Below are 20598 nucleotides of genomic sequence, written 5' to 3' on the forward strand. Positions count from 1 at the left end.
AATGGTCTACTTTTTGAAGTCTGCCTGTGACTCAAACATTTTGGAAGGTGGTTCCTACAGGGCAGCATTTCTCCACCTTGGGATAGAAGATCGTACATATATCAGACTTACATACAAATATATTTTATATTTAGTATTAATGTATTAGAAACATTTGCACTTTTATTATGGCTCTGAAACCATGTTTTATGTCCTTGAAGTTTTGTTGGCTTTCTTACTCTTCCTTTCTCACAGACCTTGATAGATAGCTGTGTGCGTAGAAACAAGATAAAGTGTACGTGCCAAGGATAGCTTCTTCAGAGGAAAGGTATTGTTTAATAATGGTCAAGGGGCCCTGGCAAGGAAGGAAGTTCCTTATATGGAATGATGTTAAGATGGAGTATGGGTAATTGAGTAAGGGGTGGTACTCTAAAGGAGGAGTTGAATGGAATGTATATAATGTGCTATAAGAAGAGGGTCCGATCGCCCACCTAACAGCTTGATGTCTTTGCTTTTTCTCTTGGGTGAAGAAAAAAGAGTTTAATTTCATGCAACTGCCTGTTTCTTTGGTCCCGTTTCTTTGGTAAAGAAAGAAAAAATTTCTAACAATTGGTATCTTTAAGATGTGTGCACGGCACCTCCCAGAATTCCCCAACCAGCATGCTGGCTAAGGAATTCTGGGAGTTGAAGTCTACACATCTTAAAGTTGCTAAGGCTGAGAAATAGGGGATGGCGGGGAAATTCAGTATGCTGGCATTTTGTGTTTTCTGTATGTGGGCAGGGAGTGTATGGACTAGTTTTTTGCCTTTCAGCGGGTCAGTGGCAAATGTGAGAAAGAAATATTATTGTTCCTTTGTTGACTTAGAGACAGCAAATAGGCTTGAATAAGCTACCATATGAAGCTGAAGATTTATCTAAAACAGCAACCAGAGCAGTACGTGATTGATGCAAAGCATGTGTGAGAATAAGCAATGTGCTTAGTGAAGCGTTGAAAATTGAGCAAGGAGTAATAGAAGGGTGGGTGGTGTTCCTTGGTTGTTTAATGCATTTATGAGCAATGATACAAAGGAGCTTGTGCAGAAGTTAAAGGTCTATTGAAATGGGACATGAATGCATTTGTACTTCTGTATGCAGAAGGTGTCATGGTTTGAACTGAGCCTGAATGATTTGCAGGGAACGTTAGATGGACTGAATGATGCCATCAAGCCAGGAGTATGGATCTGAACATTAATATATCAATATATTATCAAGAATGTATAACTACCTCCTTTTTTTTCTGCCAGGTATAAGCAGTGAAGGTCCACTCATTTAAAGTGAGGATCTTATGAAGGATCCAAGGCCTTTGTTCAGCATGTGGATTACAGATTCCATAGCATGTGATCCTCTTAGATCCTTCTTTGTCGCACATCACAAATATTTCTGCCTTCCAGTAGGTACTTCCCTTGCTGTGTGTGCAGCCAAGCTGTCCTTGTTGCCTTGGATCTCTCTGGACTGTCAGGTGCTTTGGCCTCGTCCCTCCTTCCCAAGTCACTAGTTGGGCTCACCCATTGCAAGAGATCATGATTTTGTTTACCATGGTTTGTTCTACAGGCTAGAAACATATTTAAGGCATAAACTGTAGTTTACAAACTACAATGGCTGGTTTCTGCTACACTACAACTGAGCAAACCTCATTATGGCCTGGTGTGATATCTGAACCCAGTCTGAGAGCCAAGCACAGGGAATTGTCCAAAAATGAAGTGCTTCCTCTGAGATCTTCCTTTTTCCCAAATCACAAGGGGTGATGAGGCAATGAGGAATTTAGTGCAATGTATAAACCCAATTCTGATCTCCAAATGAAATAGCACATAAAAAGCATTACAACATTTGTACCTTTTTGAACCGCCTGGAGTCATTATTGAGATGGGCAGTGGAAATATGTGATTGATTGATCAATCAATCAATCTTGTTGGATTATCACTGCTTCATCTTGCTCTTTTTCTACTACACAAGTGCGCTGCAACCCTGTGACCCGTTGGGCCATCCTTTGAGAGGAAGGTAGCGCAGTCTGATACAACCAGAATGAACATTAAATTTTAGGCTGGCCTTATTCTTTTTACCCCAATGCTGGACAGTCCCGTGATCATCTAAGAGTATATATCATAAATAGAAAAGTAATTGTAGTGGCAAACCAACTTCAATTATAAATCCATATTTACTTACCATCAATATTTACTTATCTAAACAGATAAGGTAGGCAAAAAAGCCGTGGGAGCAGGAACGACTTCCAACTTCCGGCTGGCTTCCCCACTGACTTTCCTCATGGGGAGCTGGCAGGGAGCATTGGAAATCATGATCACGTGAGCACAGGGACGCTGCGGTGGCCACAACTTTGCAAATAAAACTGATCTGAACATTGTGGAAATTTCAATTCTACAGAAGTAATGGGTCCCGGATTTTTTACGCATTCTTTAAGTTAGTAGATTTGGGGTACCTTGATTCAAAAATTGTTGCAGTATTATGCACCATTTGGGCTAACTTGAGGGTACAAACAGACAAACAGATAAGCACAATGAAAGTTTTAGTGGTATATAGATGGTCTTTGAGCCTTATCTTTTGCTTATATTGTGATGTTATATTAATTCATAACAATGCCTTCTGGATTTCATATGACACTGTGCATCAGCCAACCTGAATATTCATATACTTATCCTCTCATTTATTGCGTTATTACCTCATTACAACACCCATTATAAATATTGCCTTCTCTCTCTCTGTTTTTCTTACAGCCATATAATAAATGAACTCATAGAAACTGAACGGGCTTACGTAGAAGAACTTCAAAGCATAATTGAGGTATGTTGCGTGTTTTTGGAAACATGAGAAGGGAAGTTAAGGTCAAAAGCCTTAAGGTGGAGATTTTTGACAGCTGGCTTCCTCCTCCTCAGCAGCTTCAGTAAAACTGTCTGATTTTATTTTTTTAAAGGACGTGAACCTACCTATTTTATTTTCAAAAGTGGCACCTAAACGTTCGTGCATTTTCCTTCTCATTTATCACATTATTCTTTGCTCGCAAAGGTTAAAATCCCAAAGTGCCCAAACCTCATCAGGACAAGCTCTACTTCAGAAGTGTGAAAGAAATGTGTTAAGTGAATTCAGTCAGAATCTATTTATTTAACGATGGGATCAATGCTTCCATGCACCAAGTTAAATGACTGAAATCTTGCCACTGCAACCACCACCAGATTTAGCTGTTTGGGAAAAAGGGTCCTGTAATTCTGTGCTTGTTCAAGACTGAAGGCACCTATTCTATCTATTAACCCTTCTACCAAATGCCAGATCTCTTTTGGCAGCAGGAAAATCCCAGTCTAATTTGAAGAAATTGTCTAGACCAGTGTTTCTCGACCTTGACAACTTGAAGAGGTGTGGACTTCAACTTGAAGAGTCCACACCTCTTCAAGTTGCCAAGGTCGAGAAATACTGGTCTAGACAGGACAGCAGGAACACAGAGAATGTAAATGTAAAACTCTTTAATGAATAGAACAAAGAGTGTAATCAGCTAGAAAAATAGAAATGGTTGAAATATGGATATATATGGATATATTCAGGGGAACGAGAAAAGGAAGCCCAAGATTTCTCTTCATAACTGGTGGCGTTGCAAAAGGAACTAAAGGGTTTGAAGTATAGCTGGGTATACATTCTGCATCATATCTCCCACTGCTAGGAGACCATCAAGTATCGGATATGACCGCTGTATCCTATAGATCATAAATATTTTCCAGCTGAGAAGTGCTAAACTCTAGAAAAAGCTTAGCACCAACCTTTCCATTTTTTTTTAAGGGTTCAAGAATTTCAGGCCCACTTACTCTGGCAATCTCATTTAGTCATCGGCTGTAGTCTCTTGTGGCCCCAATCATTGGCTGAGAATTTCGTTTAAGAAAAAAGTAATTCTTGCCTTTTGGAGATGTTGTCCGAATGATTTCTAGTGTCTTAGGGAAAGGAAGGAACTAGGTGTCCTAGGCCAGTGTTTCCCAACCTCAGCAACTTTAAGATGTGTGGACTTCAACTCTCAGAATTCCCCAGCCTCGGGAATTCTGGGAGTTGAAGTCCACACATCTAAAAGTTGCTGAGTTGAGAAACACTGATCTAGGCAATGTCTTGAATTCCAAACCAGTAGGTTGATAGGGAATAAATTATGCAAAATGAGGAAATTAGGCAAATTTGCTTATATTGTGAAATGGGTACAGGTGGTGGAATTCAGATCTTTCTGTTGCAAAATCTGGGTTCCTTTGGTGCAGAATTTATTTACTTTAAGTTCAAGGGAAAGGTCTGGGCTTAGCACTGGATGAAACAGCAATCTAACTGCCCAGAGTCCCCTTTTTGGGAGAGATGGGCGGTGATAGAAATTTGAAAAATAAATAAATAAATAAATAAAAATGGAAAAACTGATTCCATGGGCCAGAACACGACACTTCTCTGCCTCTCTGTTACCACTCATATTTTTTGTTCTCCCCTCACTCTTTTCTTTCTTTATCTTAAATAGGGCTATGCATCAGAAATGGACAACCCTGATTTAATTCACTTGATCCCAGCCATAGTTTCAAACAAGAAGGAAGTTCTTTTTGGAAATCTCTCAGAAATCTATGAATTTCATAACAGGTATGTGGCATGGTGGGACTCAGATGGTAGCTGTAAGGTGTTTGTTTGAAGAAAGTGTCTTTTAGAGATCATAGAACATCAGTCTAAAATAACTACACTGGCTGTAATCCGTTGACTGCAACCCACCAGATAACAGGTTGGCTGCAATATTTTTAATGTAAGGAAATAATATACTTGAATGTTTTAAAGATAACGTGGGTTGTGTGCAGCACCTGTAATACAGTCATGATGCCCTTCAGACTCCAGTCCATAGGTTCCTTGCTGCAACCATAGACATGAGGGCCTTCCAACAAAGCTTTTTGCATGGAATTGCCACATACTTTTGTGAGAGGTCAAGACAACTTGTGTTTTTATTTATAACTTTCCCTTGTTTTTCCCAATACTTCTTCTGTCTCCTGAAGATCAATTAAAGATGAAAAGGCAGAAAAATTGCCCTGTGTCTTTGGATTAGTCATGTTAATAGCTTCCCAGAAGTGCCTAAGAACAGCCTTTTAACAGCCAGTTAAAAGATAATCATGCCTTAAGAGATGAAGAATAAGAACACTGCTTACCATAGTCAGAAATAAGAAAAAAAGCTTTCATAGTCCAGCTATTCTCCCTTTTCTACATACACAGAAAGAGTAATGGCTGGTGTGTTTAGTGAATGATGCCAGGAAAGGACCAGCTACATTGGGGACAAGGTAGCCACTTCAAGTGAAGGACCACAATACAATGAGAACTGGGGCCAGGCCACACACATGCTGCCTAAATCTGTTGCCCAAAATATCTGCTTAATGGTGTGAAGGGCAACTGATCTCCAGTGCAGCTTTCCACCCTGGCAAATTGGTCTGTATGGGTCAGGAAGAGGATACCTTTAAGATTCTTTGCTCCAAGTTGAGTCTGCCTATCCAGGAGACTTGTTAAAGGTCCCTACTTTGGGGGAATGCCATCTACTGGGACCTATAATCACACCTTCTCAGTAATGGCCCTGTTCTGTAGAACAGCTTGCCCCCTGAGGACTACCCTCTCATTGCTGGGCTTCCAAAGAGTGTGGAGGACATGGGTCTTCAGGAAGTCATTTAGGAACAATGAGGATTTATCTATCTTCATTAAGTACCATTGGCTGATATGGTTGTTTTCATGATTATGGTTTTGTTTCAATATTTAGTGGTTTGATATAAGCTGCTCAGAGCCATTGGGAGCTGAGGGTCATGCAACCTATAGTAAGTAAATACAGGTAGTCCTCGCTTAATGACCACAATTGGAACTGGAATTTTGGTTGTTAAGCAAAGCGAACATTAAGTGAATCCAACCCAATTTTATGACCTTTTTTGTGGTGGTTGTTAAGTGAGCCACATGGTTGTTAAGTGAATCATGTGGTTCCCCATTGATTTTGCTTGCCAGAAGCCAGCCAGGAAGGTCAAAAATGACAATCACATGACAATGGGATGCTGCAACGGTCATAAATGCAAACTGGTTGCCAAGAGCCCAAATAGTGATCACGTGGCCCCAGGGATACTGTGACAGCTGTAAGTGTGAGGACCAGCTGTAAGTTGGTTTTAGCACTGTCATAAGTCTGAATCATCACTATATGAATGGTCGTTAAGCGAGGACTACCTCTAAATCAACCAACCAACAGCACTCAGATAGTTCTATCCACATAGGTATTCCCAGTCAAGGACTGGCAATATATAGGACAGAATGGAGGAAGTTGAGCAAATTCAGCAGATAAAAATCCATGGCATCACTGCAAGATGAGCATCTGACATAAACCGGACCCACTGAGGCCAAAGCAAAAAAAAGCCATAAAGCCAATGGAAGATCATGCCCAGTGATAATAAATGGTAGTAAATGGTAGTAAAAAAATCATTTTCCGACCAATGTGTGAACTTACAACTAAATTTCTGGGCGTGTCAACAACACACGCTGGAGTGAAAGTAACGCTGCTGTTGCTGTACAAGAGAACGTTATCTAAATGAGGCAGCAGCAAATGAAAAAACTGAACTTGTGAGGTATAGCTTTGATGAGTAGACAGGATAGATTACGGATAGAAGAGAGTCACGATGTAACTTTAGAGAGAGGGGTTTTTATTTATTTATTTAATTTTTATCCCGCCTTTATTATTTTTATAAATAACTCAAGGTGGCAAACATGCCTAATATTCCTTCCTCCTCCTATTTTCCCCACAACAACAACCCTGTGAGATGGGTTGGGTTGAGAGAGAGGGACTGGCCCAAGGTCACCCAGCCGGCTTTCCTGCCTAAGGTGGGACTAGAACTCTCCTACCACACCTGATTGGCTCTTGGGCTGAGAGAGAGGGACTGGCCCAAGGTCACCCAGCCGGCTTTCCTGCCTAAGGTGGGACTAGAACTCTCCTACCACACCTGATTGGCTCTTGGGCTGAGAGAGAGGGACTGGCCCAAGGTCACCCAGCCGGCTTTCGTGCCTCAGGCAGGACTAGAACCCTCAGGCTCCTGGTTTCTAGCCTGTTGCCTCAACCACTAGGCCAAACTGGCTCTCCAGGTTAAAATATGATTGTACTTATAACTGCTGTGAAGAATATCAGAAGCCACTTCTTTGTATCTTCTTCCTTTCTTTTCTATTTTCCTTCAACTTTTTTCTTTTCCTGTACTTTTTTCTTTTTCTTTTTCTTTTCTTTCTTTCTTTTTCTTTTTCTTTTTTCTTCCGTACTTTATGTTTGTTTGTATTAGTTTTTATTTAAGTTTCAATAGAAATCATATAAAAAAACTGAGACAGCAGCAACAAGCGATCTTCACGGCATCTCTCTCGGTCACAATGTTTGCTTAGCAACTGGGTTGCTTAGAGACCATTTTGCCAGAAGCCATTGTGGTTGCTAAACGAGGACTACCTGTATTCTCCAGAGTGGTGCAGAAAGCTTGAAAGTATAGTCTACTAGACCTCCATGAATCTTTCTTGCTAGGGGACCTTGCAGCTTAACTTCAGATGAAGACCCAACCTGAAGAACCTCTTCTAAACAATTGCTTTCATTATATCTCCATTCCAGAATCTTCCTCAAGGAGCTGGAAAACTGCATAGAAAAACCTGAGCTTCTGGGCTGGTGCTTTTTAAAAAGAGTAAGTGAATTACAGTGCTTTAGTTAATCTTGTTTCTTGGTGGTGTTCTGACCAATTTCCCTTTGCATCTGATATTCTTTTTAGGCTCCGTGTTTAGTGGGCAGACAAATAGGAAGTTGTATGAGGTTAAGCAGCTTGCTTGTGCATCCTTCCAATAAATTAACAAATAAGCAAAGTTGTAGAAAAGATCACATTTCTTTCTTCCAGTTAGTTGGCAGGACAATGCTAGAGTTTTGCATTGTTCTGCAAAGTGTCCTGCATCTTCCCATTTTTGTCTTTCATTCTCTCTCTCTTTAATTGATGCAAATTAATATTTTCCAATAAAACAGAAAAAATGTGATACTGTAATTATTATGAAAAAAAAACAGTATTCCTTCTATTGTTATTACAGAATGAGCTAAGTGATCCCATATGTTTATAACTATACGGTAGTCAGGATTAATTTTTGCAGCTTCTAAATCAGTGTTTTTCAAACTTGGCAACTTTAAGATGGGTGGACTTCAACTCCCAGAATTCCCTAGGGATGGGAGCATTTGAATTATGTATGGGAATTCTGGGAGTTGAAGTCCACCCATCTTAAAGTTGCCAAGTGTGAAAAACACTGTTCTAAGTCATGGTTTCATGGCTGGTATTGTCTGCTGTCCAGTAAGTTTGGTCTCACAATTTCGATTCCTGAAACTGTTCTTTAAAATGCTTCAGCGCGTGTTTTCCAGGCTAATTTCTATACTGAGCCACAGTATATTCTTGAAAAGGCAGTGAGAAAGCATATAAATCCTTCCAGACACTTGGATATTCAATTCTTCAATCACAAAAATCTGCTAAGGAAGGAAAATTGGAATAGATGAACAGTATCTTTTGATTAGCCCTGCCAGGAGTTTTCATCCCACATTTCTGGAGTGTGCCAATTTAGGGACATCTGCTCGAACTACTACACCTCATTGACTTGAAAACCAAATGTGCAAGTTGGTTAAAAATAAATACTGGCAAGGAATAACCATCTGAACGATAGTTGCATTCTTTCACAAGATGTTAGGGCTAATGATTAAAGTCAAAGGGTTTTACAAAGCAATTTATGCTTAGTGAAAAAAGAACTGTGAAAATAAAACAATCTGGTGCTTGGTTAATGAGTGTGTTTGGATCAAAGCCAGGATGTAAATTATGTTGGGTTTTTGTGTGTGTGTGGGTCATTTCTTGCTTTTATTTTTTTGTTGCTCGAGTTACCGTCATGGTCAACCAGAAAGAACATGATGTGTTATTTAAATTCTGGTTAATTTTACTTTAAACCGGCCATTAAGTTTAAATAATGTGGCCCTTATCTAAAACCACAGTGGGAAGAAATTGTGATGCAACCATTTTTGCCACAGTGAGAGGGAGGGTTAATTTTTAAAAGTGATTAACCTGCTACCTCGTCAGAAGGATCTTATAAATCTCACAAAGGCTGTGAGACTTGCTCACTTTTAAATTAAGGCATCTTCAAAGGGAAATGACTCTTTGTTGCTGGACTTCTTCTTTGAAGCATTAAAACTTTTGGTTGGGGAGAAGTGTAAACTCCTTTGGATTTCACATGGACTATAATTCAAGGGTTCTTTTCAAGCAAGATGAGCTTTCTGCTTCCCCTGAGAAGCCAGACAGAATTATTCTCTTGGGTCCTTGGACTTTTCCTGATACAAGAACATTTCAGGCAGGTGGAGACTCATCTGCATGAGAAAATGGTTGCTTCTCTTGAAAGGGAGAAAGAGGAGGTTTTTAGGAATGGCTTTCCTGGCCCTTTTTTCTGGGCTGGCCCTTTCACCAGTGGTGACATTTGCTTTGGTAGCAAGGAACTGTTCCACCTGCTGCTGAGCAAGACCAACCTGAGCTTTGACTGAAAATATGAGCTCGTTTTTCTTTTGTGTGTTCATTTTTGTTCCGAAACATTTCATGAAGGCCGCCTATGGTTTGAGAAGACCAGAGTCCATGTGATGCTGCCCAGTGCATGACATTTGCTTCACTTCTGCAAACCTGTATGTCGGTTCAAACCTGTCCAGAGTAACTTGAATGGAGAAATACAGACAAGTCAAGTGGACTTTGAAGTTGTGCTTTCAAGAGCTGAGCCAACAAAAAAGGCTTCAAAGGATGTGGTGGAAATGCAGTTAAATCACTAGGCAGGCAGGGATAAGCTCTTAGCTGTTTTGGAGACTGGAGAAGTTTCAATCAAGTTCCAGAGGCGTTCTCTAAATGTCACAGAGGTTGTGGAAAGAAATGCACATTCCTCAGATTATGTTCTTTGATTATGGCTTCTTGAACAGCTTTAAAAAATCGTGGTTTAGCATGACCCGTAAGCCTAGACCTAAGCTTGCTCTTAAAATATGAAGCCTGCATAGACATAATGTGAGTTACAACAGAAGAGGTTTGTGCTGCCCCCTTTGGCATCCTAGCAAATTGATTTGAGGAGAAAGCTTCTCCTTTGGGTATTTTGATTACATGATTCAGCACTGACTTCCTTTATATTGCAGAAAGAAGATCTCCAGATCTATGAAAAATATTGTCAAAACAAGCCAAAGTCAGAAGCTCTTTGGAGGCAGTGTGGAGACAGCCAATTTTTTCAGGTAGGCTCAATGATGCAAGCCATCTGAGAGACCGTTTTTCTCAAATCTTAGACATGCATTAGTCGATCCCACACCAGGCAAGGGGTTGGCCTAGATTTGTGTTTCTTAAACTTGACAACTTTAAGGTGTGTGGACTTCAACTCCCAGAATTCCCCAGCCAGCATGTCTGGCTGAAGAATTCTAGAAATTGAAGTCCACACATCTTAAAGTTGCCCAGGTTGAGAAACACTGGCCTGGATGATCTCTGAGCTCCGTTCCAACTTTGTGGTCCTATATCATCTGTTGAGTTAATATGCTTGCCAAGTCACCAAAGCACCTAGTAGCTGAATGCTTGTGTTGATCACAAGCATTGGTATTTTCCTCTGAGTGAGGGCACTTCCACACAATTGCAGGCCTCCCTCTTTTAATCCTTAATTAATTCTTGGTTTGCTTGGATTTATTTATTTATTTCCCACCTTACTTCCAGTAACTCAAGTCAGCTTATTTATTTATTTTGATCTATAAGGCTGCCCTGAAATCACCCAATGACCTTCCATGGCTGAAGCAGGACTAGAACCTGGGTCTTCTGGGTGCAGTCCAACACCCTAACCACTACTCCACATTACAAACCACTGCTCAAAGGTCTTTTATGGCTGTCCTCTTGGTGCTTCAATGGATGAGGAAGGAGGAGAAAGGACTGTTTGGTGGGCTACCATGATAGTCGGAAAATCAGCACTTCTGCCATTGCCCCACTCCACTCATTTCCTCACTGTATTTTCTTTCATTGTTTCAGGAGTCTTCCTGAAGATCAGGAGGTTCCCATGTCTTATATTAAAAAAAAAGTATTAAAAATGTAAAGTATCAGGTGGAGGAAGGAGCTTTGTGGGCATGATAGGAAAAGAGCCCATGTTAGTCTATGGCAGTGTTTCTCAACCTTGGCAACTTTAAGATGTGTGGACTTCAACTCCCAGAATTCATGCTGGCTGGGGAATTCTGGGAGTTGAAGTCTACACATCTTCAAGTTGCTAAAGTTGAGAAACACTATTCTATGGCATCAAAACTCAGGAGTCTGGTAGTATCCTCTTCAAAGACATAAACTTACCTTTATGGGTGTGAAGTGAAGGAGGTGCACCTTTATTTATTTATGTGTTCCAATTATGTCATGTTCTTCGTCAAGGAGCTCATGAGTTGGTAGCGCTAGCACAACTGTTAGTTGAACCTTAAAACAGCAATTTCGGTGGGATGGGCATCCCTACATTATTTTAAAGAGGCACGCTACATTTTTCATAGAACAGCTTACTTGTTCCTTATGCCTAGACATAAATCTAAGGCCCTATTCAGCCACATGAGCAGCAGGGTTGGCTATCCACTCTTCAAAGCAAAGGAAGTAATCCACGCCTCCTTAACCCATTACATCAGAGTCTAAAAAGTCTTTTCTTCCTGCCTGCCTTTTTAAATCCTGATCTCATGTCCTGGCTTCAGCAAAGGGAGAGAACGCCCATGTAATTGGCAGGCAAAGTGAGGGCAAGGCGTGCAGAGGTGCTGGGCAGGAATATGCACACACACACACTGCAGAAGGAGTGAAGTGTTCACAAGCAGGAGTGGAGTGTTTAGGAGCAAATGCATTCCTTGTAAATGAGGCTTGTAAAAACATCGAGAAAGCTGCTCTGGAGAGATGGCTGTAGACAGGTGGGGGAGGCAAAAGAAGAGATGTTGGGGAAGCAGGAGAGAGAGTGTGCGTGTGTACGACAGCTTACTAGAGGCTGAGGAGAAGGAGTCAGGCAGCCCGTGATCAAATACCACACAATGGCTTGGAAGTACCAAGGGATCAGCCGGAGAATCAGCCGAAACGAAGCAGGAGTCAAGAGCAGGAATTCACAAAGCCGGATGCCAAAGTCCTTCCAGCAACAGAAGCTAGTCCCTGCACAGTTTAAACCCTCTCCCTGCCAAGCATGCACAGCTGAGGCTTTCCCTGTTCAGCGGTCGCCAGTAATGAAGTCCTGGGCCTGCTTGCAGAGTTTGCATCTTGCCGCTTGCTCACAAGGCACTTACTTTGACAGGGTGCAGGATTCTCAGGTGGGGGGTGGGGGGGCTGCTTCTTGGCCCCTGTGTTGGATAAAGAAAAATCATTGCTGGCTGAGGAAGGACCTGAGAAGGTGTCAGTGTTGGATTCAGTCGCTGTTGAATCAGGAGGCGCAGCACCCGGTGGGACCTGATCCTCTTGCATCTTGGAGCCTGGCTCATGACCCCTGAATTTACACCAAAACCAGAGCTCAGCTGCTGACAGTACAAAACAAAGAAAAGAAAAATGTTGGACTTAACATGTCCAAACTCATCATTAAATTGCCCCACGGAGTTTGGTCTGGTAGAAATAGTCTTTTCCAATGCCAGGATAAGGGAAGACATGTTTGTTGTTTGTTTGGGCATTCAAGCATAGAACAAGCGAGGATATTTTTACTTACCCAAGAATTATTGCACGTGTCATCAAAGAATATCATCCTACAGGGTCTGACCTAAAGTTCAAGACTGTCAAGGTCGTTTTGAATCATGATATTGTCTTGCAAGATATTAGGCAATCCAGTTCACTTGTGTCATCCGTAAATTTGATAAACACCCCTTCCATCTTCTATATCAATGAATAGCACAGAGCCTGGGATTGAATAGATCCACAACTTTTCATATCTAGATCCCAAGTTATTTGTAGATTCTATGACTATATATTATAAAAGCATTATACTCCTAATTCTTCATTGTGGTCTCTATGCATTTTAAGAATTTTATCACATAAATTGATATTCCTGAACTCACCTAAGCATAGACAGAACATTCTGGGGCTGAGCTGTGGTTTGGTGGGCTCAGGAAGCTGCTTCGTATTCTTGTGTTTGTCAGTCAACTGTTACTTCATCCTAGTTCCTTTTTGGCCATTCATAAATATCTTAGAATGTTCTTTCTCCCTTGCGAGTCCCTTGCTGAGTTGCTTGATGACATTATTATTCTATTCTCTCTCTCTCTCACTAGCTATTTGATTTATATTTTCTGAATCATAGCTTTACATTTATTCTTCTTCCTCATCTTTGTTTTTCCAAAGATGCTTGTGCCTTTAAAGGCCCTGCTCAGGAAATGCATCCCATGGCATCAGAAGGACATTTTGCTCCATTTGTGCCCAAGTGAAGGACATCTAAGAGGTTCTTGCTGCTATTGCCAGGGCTTTACCAAGCAGGCTAGTTGGTACAGTAGCAGGAAAATCTTCTCTTAGAGAATTTGTGGACCAATCAAGAAGGTACACCAACATCTAAGAGCGTATTCTGCTTCAACACCACCACAGGTATTGTAGGTCATGCCAGGTCAGAATATGTGGCCCCAATAGATTATCTCCATGGAAATGTGATCCAATAAGGCTCTAACCTTAAAATAGCCATAGGTTTTCTCTGTTTGTTCCCCACCATTCTGATAATGTGCTTTTCTGGGATCAGATCAAAAGCAGCTCAGCCAAGCAAATAGCTCAACAGATTCCGAGTCAGATGAGGCAGAACTTGGGAAAAGTTAGCTGGGAAAGGTCAGGTGGGCTATTAACTCTTAATATATTATACACATAAATCTTAAGGTTGCATCGTGGAAGTTGCTGTCCATGCCTTCCTACTCTATCTTGAAACTAATAACATCTCCATAAAGTTCTAACAGTGACGGGGAAGCTTAAAGGATACAAGCAGATTGCTTGGCACAGAGCTTGTTGGGGAAGTGCACCACATGTGATGGCTTCTCCATGTTTTTTTTTTTAAACCATTCTTCAAAGAGTAAAGCAATTCAGCCAGGAAAACTTCTAGCCCAATCTTTCTCCATGCTGATTTGGGGGTATGCATATAGGAGAAATGTCTGAAGTGGCTCAACCTGTTTGACCACCTGTTTCTTCAGCATGGTTGGAGCAGATCTTTATGCATCGAATTAGACACAGTGCTCTTCATAAAATTAGCAATGATCATAATAGCTTTTTTGAGAGAAAATCTGATCAAATAACCCTCTGTTGAACAAGCTTCCCATCAGCTCTCCCTTGGGCAATGAAATCAGTGAAGACTTGGCATTGACCAGAATCTGCTGTTGGTTTACCCAAATACTACGTTGAGATGTAAGACAATAGTTCACAACTATGGAGAATTTGGATCCTGCTATTTGAAACTGTTAACTCTTTCTTTGACTTCCACAGTATAGTATAAACATGCTTGCTAGATATAGGTAGGTCTCCATGGCTTCAGCAAATTGCCCAAAGTAGCTAGGAAGCTGTACTTCACCAACTCAATTTAAATGACAAACTCTACCTAATTTTAAGGGATAACTCTGGATGTTCAGTCTAACCTGTAGTATAAGAGTTGTTAGTTTTCTATATTCACATGATTTGTATTCTTTTTTGCTCCCTGTAGGGTATACAACAATTAATTGAGTTTCTTGGACTGTTCATACAATAATTGTTGGGCTGGCCTTTTCATTTAGCAAAGTGAGAACCATTTCAGCAGGTTCTGCATACCTGTCAGATTCCTCTGATCAAAAGGTTCATAGAACCCCTTATCGGAGCATCTTCCATCACCTCCTTATCAATGGGGTAGACTCTCTGTCGCCGGATGGGAGGGGGTGTTGAGTTGGAGTGTGAATTGCATTATTGTGGCTACAGATTTATGATGGTTCACATCATGGCCAGTCAGTAGAGGTACACCAGCAACACCACCTGGATGGGAAAGGGGGGTGACATACTTTCGTGGGGAAGGGAGGCAATCAAGGGAATGTAGTTTTAAATGTAGGTTTTAGCAGGAATTCTCCATTTGCAGCTTTACCTCTGTCCTAGTCGCTTCATTAAACAGTTAAAGGATCCTGGGCTCCTGAATGTCATTGTGTGAAACTTCATTCTGTCTTTTCCTAGTGCTGGCAGTACCTTCAACAAATCTACTTCTTTCAGGGAGGCAGTTTCCTTTAACATCAGTCTTGGTGGTAAACCTTTCCATCTGGTCAGCTTTTCTACATGGAATGTGGAATCATCTTTTTATTCTGCCCTGGCCAAAAAAAATGTCTTGCTTTGATCATAGGAAATGCCACTATCTTTCCTTTCTCCTTTGAATTTCCACTTGACCTCAATTTACAATCCTAGGAAAATTCTTTCACACCTATTTGTCAGTCTTGGTATATCAGGATAGGTTCTCTTATACATAATGATTCCCATTTGTCATACATGTTTGTATGTGTGTACTGTATAACTAGATAACTGATATTTGCAAAGATTGTCACGCAAACTGGGGTCTGGAAGATCCAGTGAGTCTGTCAAAACGATTGTACATACATGCAACATCACAACACGTATACAGAAGAGGCAGAGCTTGTGTTGTGCAATGCTACACTGCTTTTATAGTTTGTGTCCCCACGTATCCTACCCCTTGGATACCTCTGCACACAAAGTAACTTGAAATTGCTGAAAGGCCTGTTCTAAAAGAAGAAAAAAAAGAAATGATTCAGGGATCAAGACCTCACCCACATCCTGATAGCATATTCTGAAAGAATAATGGTGGTTGTGTGCTTTGGTGCTGAAGGACCATGCTGTACTTCATCACAGTTATATAGGTTGAAGATGGTGGAACAATGCTCCAGATAGAAAGTGGGTTTTAATAAGTCCTCTTGAAGCTGCTGGGTCACTGACCTTGCAGTTGAGTAAGCCACAAGTGGCAATTGCTCAGTGCATCTCCATGCAGCATCACCTTAGCTATGGCATTCGAGACCAACACACCTGGAAGCCTCTAGGCTCAAGAAGGCTGCTCTGTGCTCTGGAAAGGTCAAGAAATGATATGAACAAGAAGGATAAAGATTGAATTGCTAATGACACCAAGGCCATCCAGTAGCTGCCTGAAATGTCCTCTGACAAACATGCTGTACATGTTAATGGCCAGAACAGTGGAAGTTCTAGAAGGGGGAACAAAGGTGGTTTGAGTGTCAGCAGAATGAATGATCTTTGCAAGTTAGCATCCAAATCTCTTTGCAGTAAATGAATGACAATTGGACATTTACTGTGCTGAAAGAGACAGATCACTCAGATGAACTGCTATGTATATATTATGCTTTTCTTTTTTGTACCAAGTCAGTCTTGACTTCTGATGACTGCCCGGACAAATCCCTGGAGCTTTCTTGGCAACCTTTTCAGAAATGGTTTGCCCTGGGGCTGAGAGAGAGGGACTGTCCCGAAGTCACCCAGCTGGCTTTGTGCCTAAAGTGGGACAATGCCCACCTTTTTTTGTTCGTGGTTTCTCCTGGGTTCTAGTCTGGTGCCTTTAACTCCTACACCAAATTGGCTCTCATATTATGCATTAATGTATTTTTTGTGCCAGTGTGCTATTTGTTTCCTAATATCATCTAGTCTCCATAAGATATGCAAAGATGTTTTTTTTTTGTAAGACCCAGCCATGTCTTTTATAAACAGCCAGAGGATATCAGTGCTGCGGAACCTAAACGGTATTGGGCTTATAAAACCAACAAGGTTCTTATCTTTAAAAAAAAAATAAACTTGTAATTTAGATCTTAGTGTATCCTGTTAGGCCAGCAGCACTTCATTCTATCTTTTCCTTACGTCTTTTCCAGGAGTGTCAGAGGAAATTAGACCATAAACTCTCCCTTGATGCTTATCTTTTAAAGCCGGTCCAGAGGATTACCAAGTACCAGTTACTTTTGAAGGTAGGACACCTCAGAACAGTTTGTCTGCAAGAAAAGCACTGTAGTTCTGCAGTACTTGATTGCACAAGAGGGGAGTAATTATTCAGTCCATCATTCTAAAAATGTGTTTGTGCTGAGTAGCGAAGAGAAGGCATTCTGCACATATTTGTGTGTGTGTGTGTGTGTGTTTCTTATTAAGAATTTTTACATAGATAAAAGACAAATAAAAAAAAAATTCTCTTCTCACTCCTATGGGTGGGGTGTGGCTTCTTCCACCTCGGGTCCCCCACCAGCGGCCTGGGAGTTTGAGGGTTCTGCGCAAGATCTGAGCTGTTCCTAGCCCTGCACTCTTCCGGACAGAGAGCTCTGATGTTGCTCCTGGGATCTGCTGGAGCCCCTCTCCCAGCTTGGGAGGGTTCCTACCACCACTGGGACCACTTTGGCCTTCACTTTCCATATCCTCTCTAGTTCCTCCTTCAGGCCCTGGTACTTCTCCAGCTTCTCATACTCCTTCCTTTATATATATGAATAAAACTGACTGACTGACTGACTGACTGACTGACTGACTGACTGACTGAATGAATGAAAAATAAAAACAGAAAAAAAGAAGTGCAGAAAGCAAAACAGTAGAAGAAAGATGACTAAATCCAAAGAAGTGACTTCTGACCTTCTGTTCAGCAGTTATAAACGAACTTTTGGTTCCTCCTACTTTAATATTACAAAAATCTCTTTAGCCCCTTGTTCAGATCTTTTTCATTCATCAGATCCATAAATTATCATTTCATTTTTTTTCCATTTTCAGCAAAAAGTCCATAAAGGGTTTCCAGTCTTTTATGAAAGTTCATTTTCTTTTATCCTTGACCAAACAGGTCAGTTTTGCCATTTCAGCCACTTCTGCCGTCTTCACAATCCACTCCTCCATTGTGGGAATTTCAGTATGTCTCCATCATTGTGCATATAATAATAGTCTTGCTGCATTCTGCACATATTTGGAAGACGTTTCAATTAGCTGGAATATGCATTCTAAATTATATGGTCCCACTATAATTAAAATTTCAAGCCTTTTAAAATTGATGGTATGCATTCATTCCAAAAGTTATTTTTAAGTTGAATCAAAGAACTCTGGGCCAATCAACCTAATGTGAAACCAACAAAAGATTAGTTCAAGTTTTTTATTTTTTTATTTTTTTTAAAAGCATAAGAACTGCTTTCAGATTCCTGAGGCTAAGCCTGAGATTTGGTTTAAAGTGGCCATCATCCCCAAATTCCAGATGATGAGTTGAATTATAACTCCATGTGTAGTAAGCCAATGTTGGAGGAAAGTTTTAGAAGCTGTAGTCTGCCCAGGTTTGGGGATGAGAAGAATCCTAAGGAAATCAGACAACTTCATTTTAAACTCCTTGCTAATACTCTGTTTATGATGTTCCCCTTGCATTTGGAAAATTAGCACATTGACAGTATCTTTTGTTGGCAGAGTGCTAGGAAAGCATTTGGCCCAGGAGAGATCAGAAAAGTCACACACCAGGCATTTCTATAAAAATAATTTTATTTACAGAAAACAAACATATTTAAAGGCTGTTTGCTGAGAGGAGAGATTTCTCTCAGCTGCATACTCTCTGCAAGCCTACACAGAAAGGAAACTGAAACTAAAATAAGTCCAGGCAAGTTCTTCTCCCCCCCCCAGTGCAACAATTAACAACTGAAAAGGGGACAATTAAATTCAACCTCTTCACCCAGCCAAAATGATTAGTTACCATAGTAACCTTAACCTGTAGTAGAAAACATACTAACATCTTTGACACAGATGTAGTTGCTGTTTCTTCTTGCATTTACTTGCAAGAATGCTTCTCATAGGCAAATAGCAAAAATGGCACCACTCTAATCCAGGAAAAGGTGTTTTGAGGTATAGCTCCCACAATCATCAACCACTATCCATGCTTTCTGAACCTTATGAGAGTGATAGTCTAAAACAGCCTTTCTCAACCTTTTGACCCTGGAGGAACCCTTGAAATGTTTTTCAGGCCTCGGGGAACCCTCGCACATTCAGGCTTCTTGTCTTCTTCTTCCTAGAGCTGAGAGGCAGGGACTGGCCCAAAGGGACCAGCTGGCTTCATGCCTAAAGCGGACTAGAACTCACGGAGACCCAGTTTCTAGCCTGATGCCTTTAACCTCTACACCAAACTGACTTTCATGCACAACCTTGCTTACCCCAAGTGAGAAAAGTATGATGGGTGTGCTTGTTTGTATGTATTTCTGTTGCTTTGTTCAGACAAGATGTATTGTAAGCCACTTCTTCTTAATGCACAACCCTACAATCTTTTTAAGGATGCTTCCCAATGCTAGGAAGCACCATTAGGGGGAAAAAAAGCCTCTTAAATTCCAAATAGAAAATACATTAATTAAGAGAAGTTGTAGGAGTTTTCAAGCTTCTGGTTGTTCTTAAGATGCTATCACATTTTTAGATAAGAAACTGAAGATAGTTTTTTTTTTCTTATCACCACCCATGCAGGTGGCAGGCATTAGATTAGGGATTACCTCATTGAACTGGACAGTGTATGTTATTTTATATAGTGCTCTAAATTAGTCATGCCCCTATAAAAGCTCAAAACTAGCAATGGAGTGCTAAAAGCAGTGTAGGTTAATAGAAACCACAAGCCAATCTATACTAACATTTCATCCTTGTCAGTGTGAAGTCTGATTCACTAGTATTTCTCTCATTGATGTAATTTCCCCTGAACATTCTGGTTTCCCCCACCGTCCCACCACTGATTTTTTAATATATGTTTTGGTGACTGTTCCTTCTGTGCTCTCCCAAATAAACGACACTCCAGTCTCGCGGTGTTCTCACTTTTAACAATTGGAGCAGTTTCAAAGCCCATCTGCATGGATAGTGGAGGGAGTCAAGCAGCCAATCAGGGGTAGCAGCATCTCCTTGGAGTGCCATGAAAGGAAGAACCAAAGAAATCCTTTCAACAAGGACTTCATTTTTAAAAGAAGAGGTTCTAGGAAGCAAAACTCAAGGCCTCCAGGGAAGAAAAGGATTTGCAATCAGGAAAATGGTATTATTTCTTGCTTCTAAACACTATTTCCCAGGTAGACTCCCAAATACATGGAACCACATCATTTTTTAATACTCTACTCTTGCACTGATCTGCAGATTTGCATCCAGCCAACATATATAAATAAACACAGCTGCAGCTAGCACCTGATATAGGAGCATGTGTGTGACCAAGGCCTTTGTCTCCTGTACTTACAACCCTGGCCACTGTAGTAGACTAATGTCTGAGGCACAGCAGATACTTGTTCCTTGACATATGCCCACTGCCCAGCTATCAAGATATGGGTCTTCTCAGCCATCCTCAGTCATCCTGGAACAGCATCCTCTTGGACAGTTGACTTGTTCCCAACACTATTGGGATTTGGGAAATCAGGCAAGACTGGGTTGTCCCAGCAGAGCTTCAAGAGGGAGACTAATCAAGAGGAGATTCCTCCTGTCCTGGGGTAGATGATTATATGTTTTGTTATGGTTTTGTTATGGTATATTAACAATCTCAGATATGCAGATGATACCACTTTGATGGCTGAAAGTGAAGAGGAACTGAGGAGCCTTATGATGAATGTGAAAGAAGAAAGTGCAAAAGCTGGTTTGCAGCTAAACC

At 40.9% G+C, this 20598-nt stretch overlaps 1 protein-coding gene across 1 annotated transcript in view; it reads left to right on the forward strand.

Moving 5' to 3' along the window:
• Positions 1 to 20598, forward strand: part of MCF2L2 (MCF.2 cell line derived transforming sequence-like 2) — a 127950-nt gene that overhangs the window by 62684 nt on the left and 44668 nt on the right. Inside the window, exons 8-12 of the mRNA XM_063306743.1 lie at positions 2748 to 2814; positions 4502 to 4617; positions 7622 to 7691; positions 10187 to 10279; positions 16868 to 16960. Coding sequence (XP_063162813.1) covers positions 2748 to 2814; positions 4502 to 4617; positions 7622 to 7691; positions 10187 to 10279; positions 16868 to 16960 — 439 coding nt within the window. The remainder of the gene's footprint in view (positions 1 to 2747; positions 2815 to 4501; positions 4618 to 7621; positions 7692 to 10186; positions 10280 to 16867; positions 16961 to 20598) is intronic.

Source organism: Candoia aspera, chromosome 6, assembly GCF_035149785.1.
Source record: "Candoia aspera isolate rCanAsp1 chromosome 6, rCanAsp1.hap2, whole genome shotgun sequence".
Classification (NCBI taxonomy): Eukaryota; Metazoa; Chordata; class Lepidosauria; order Squamata; family Boidae; genus Candoia; species Candoia aspera.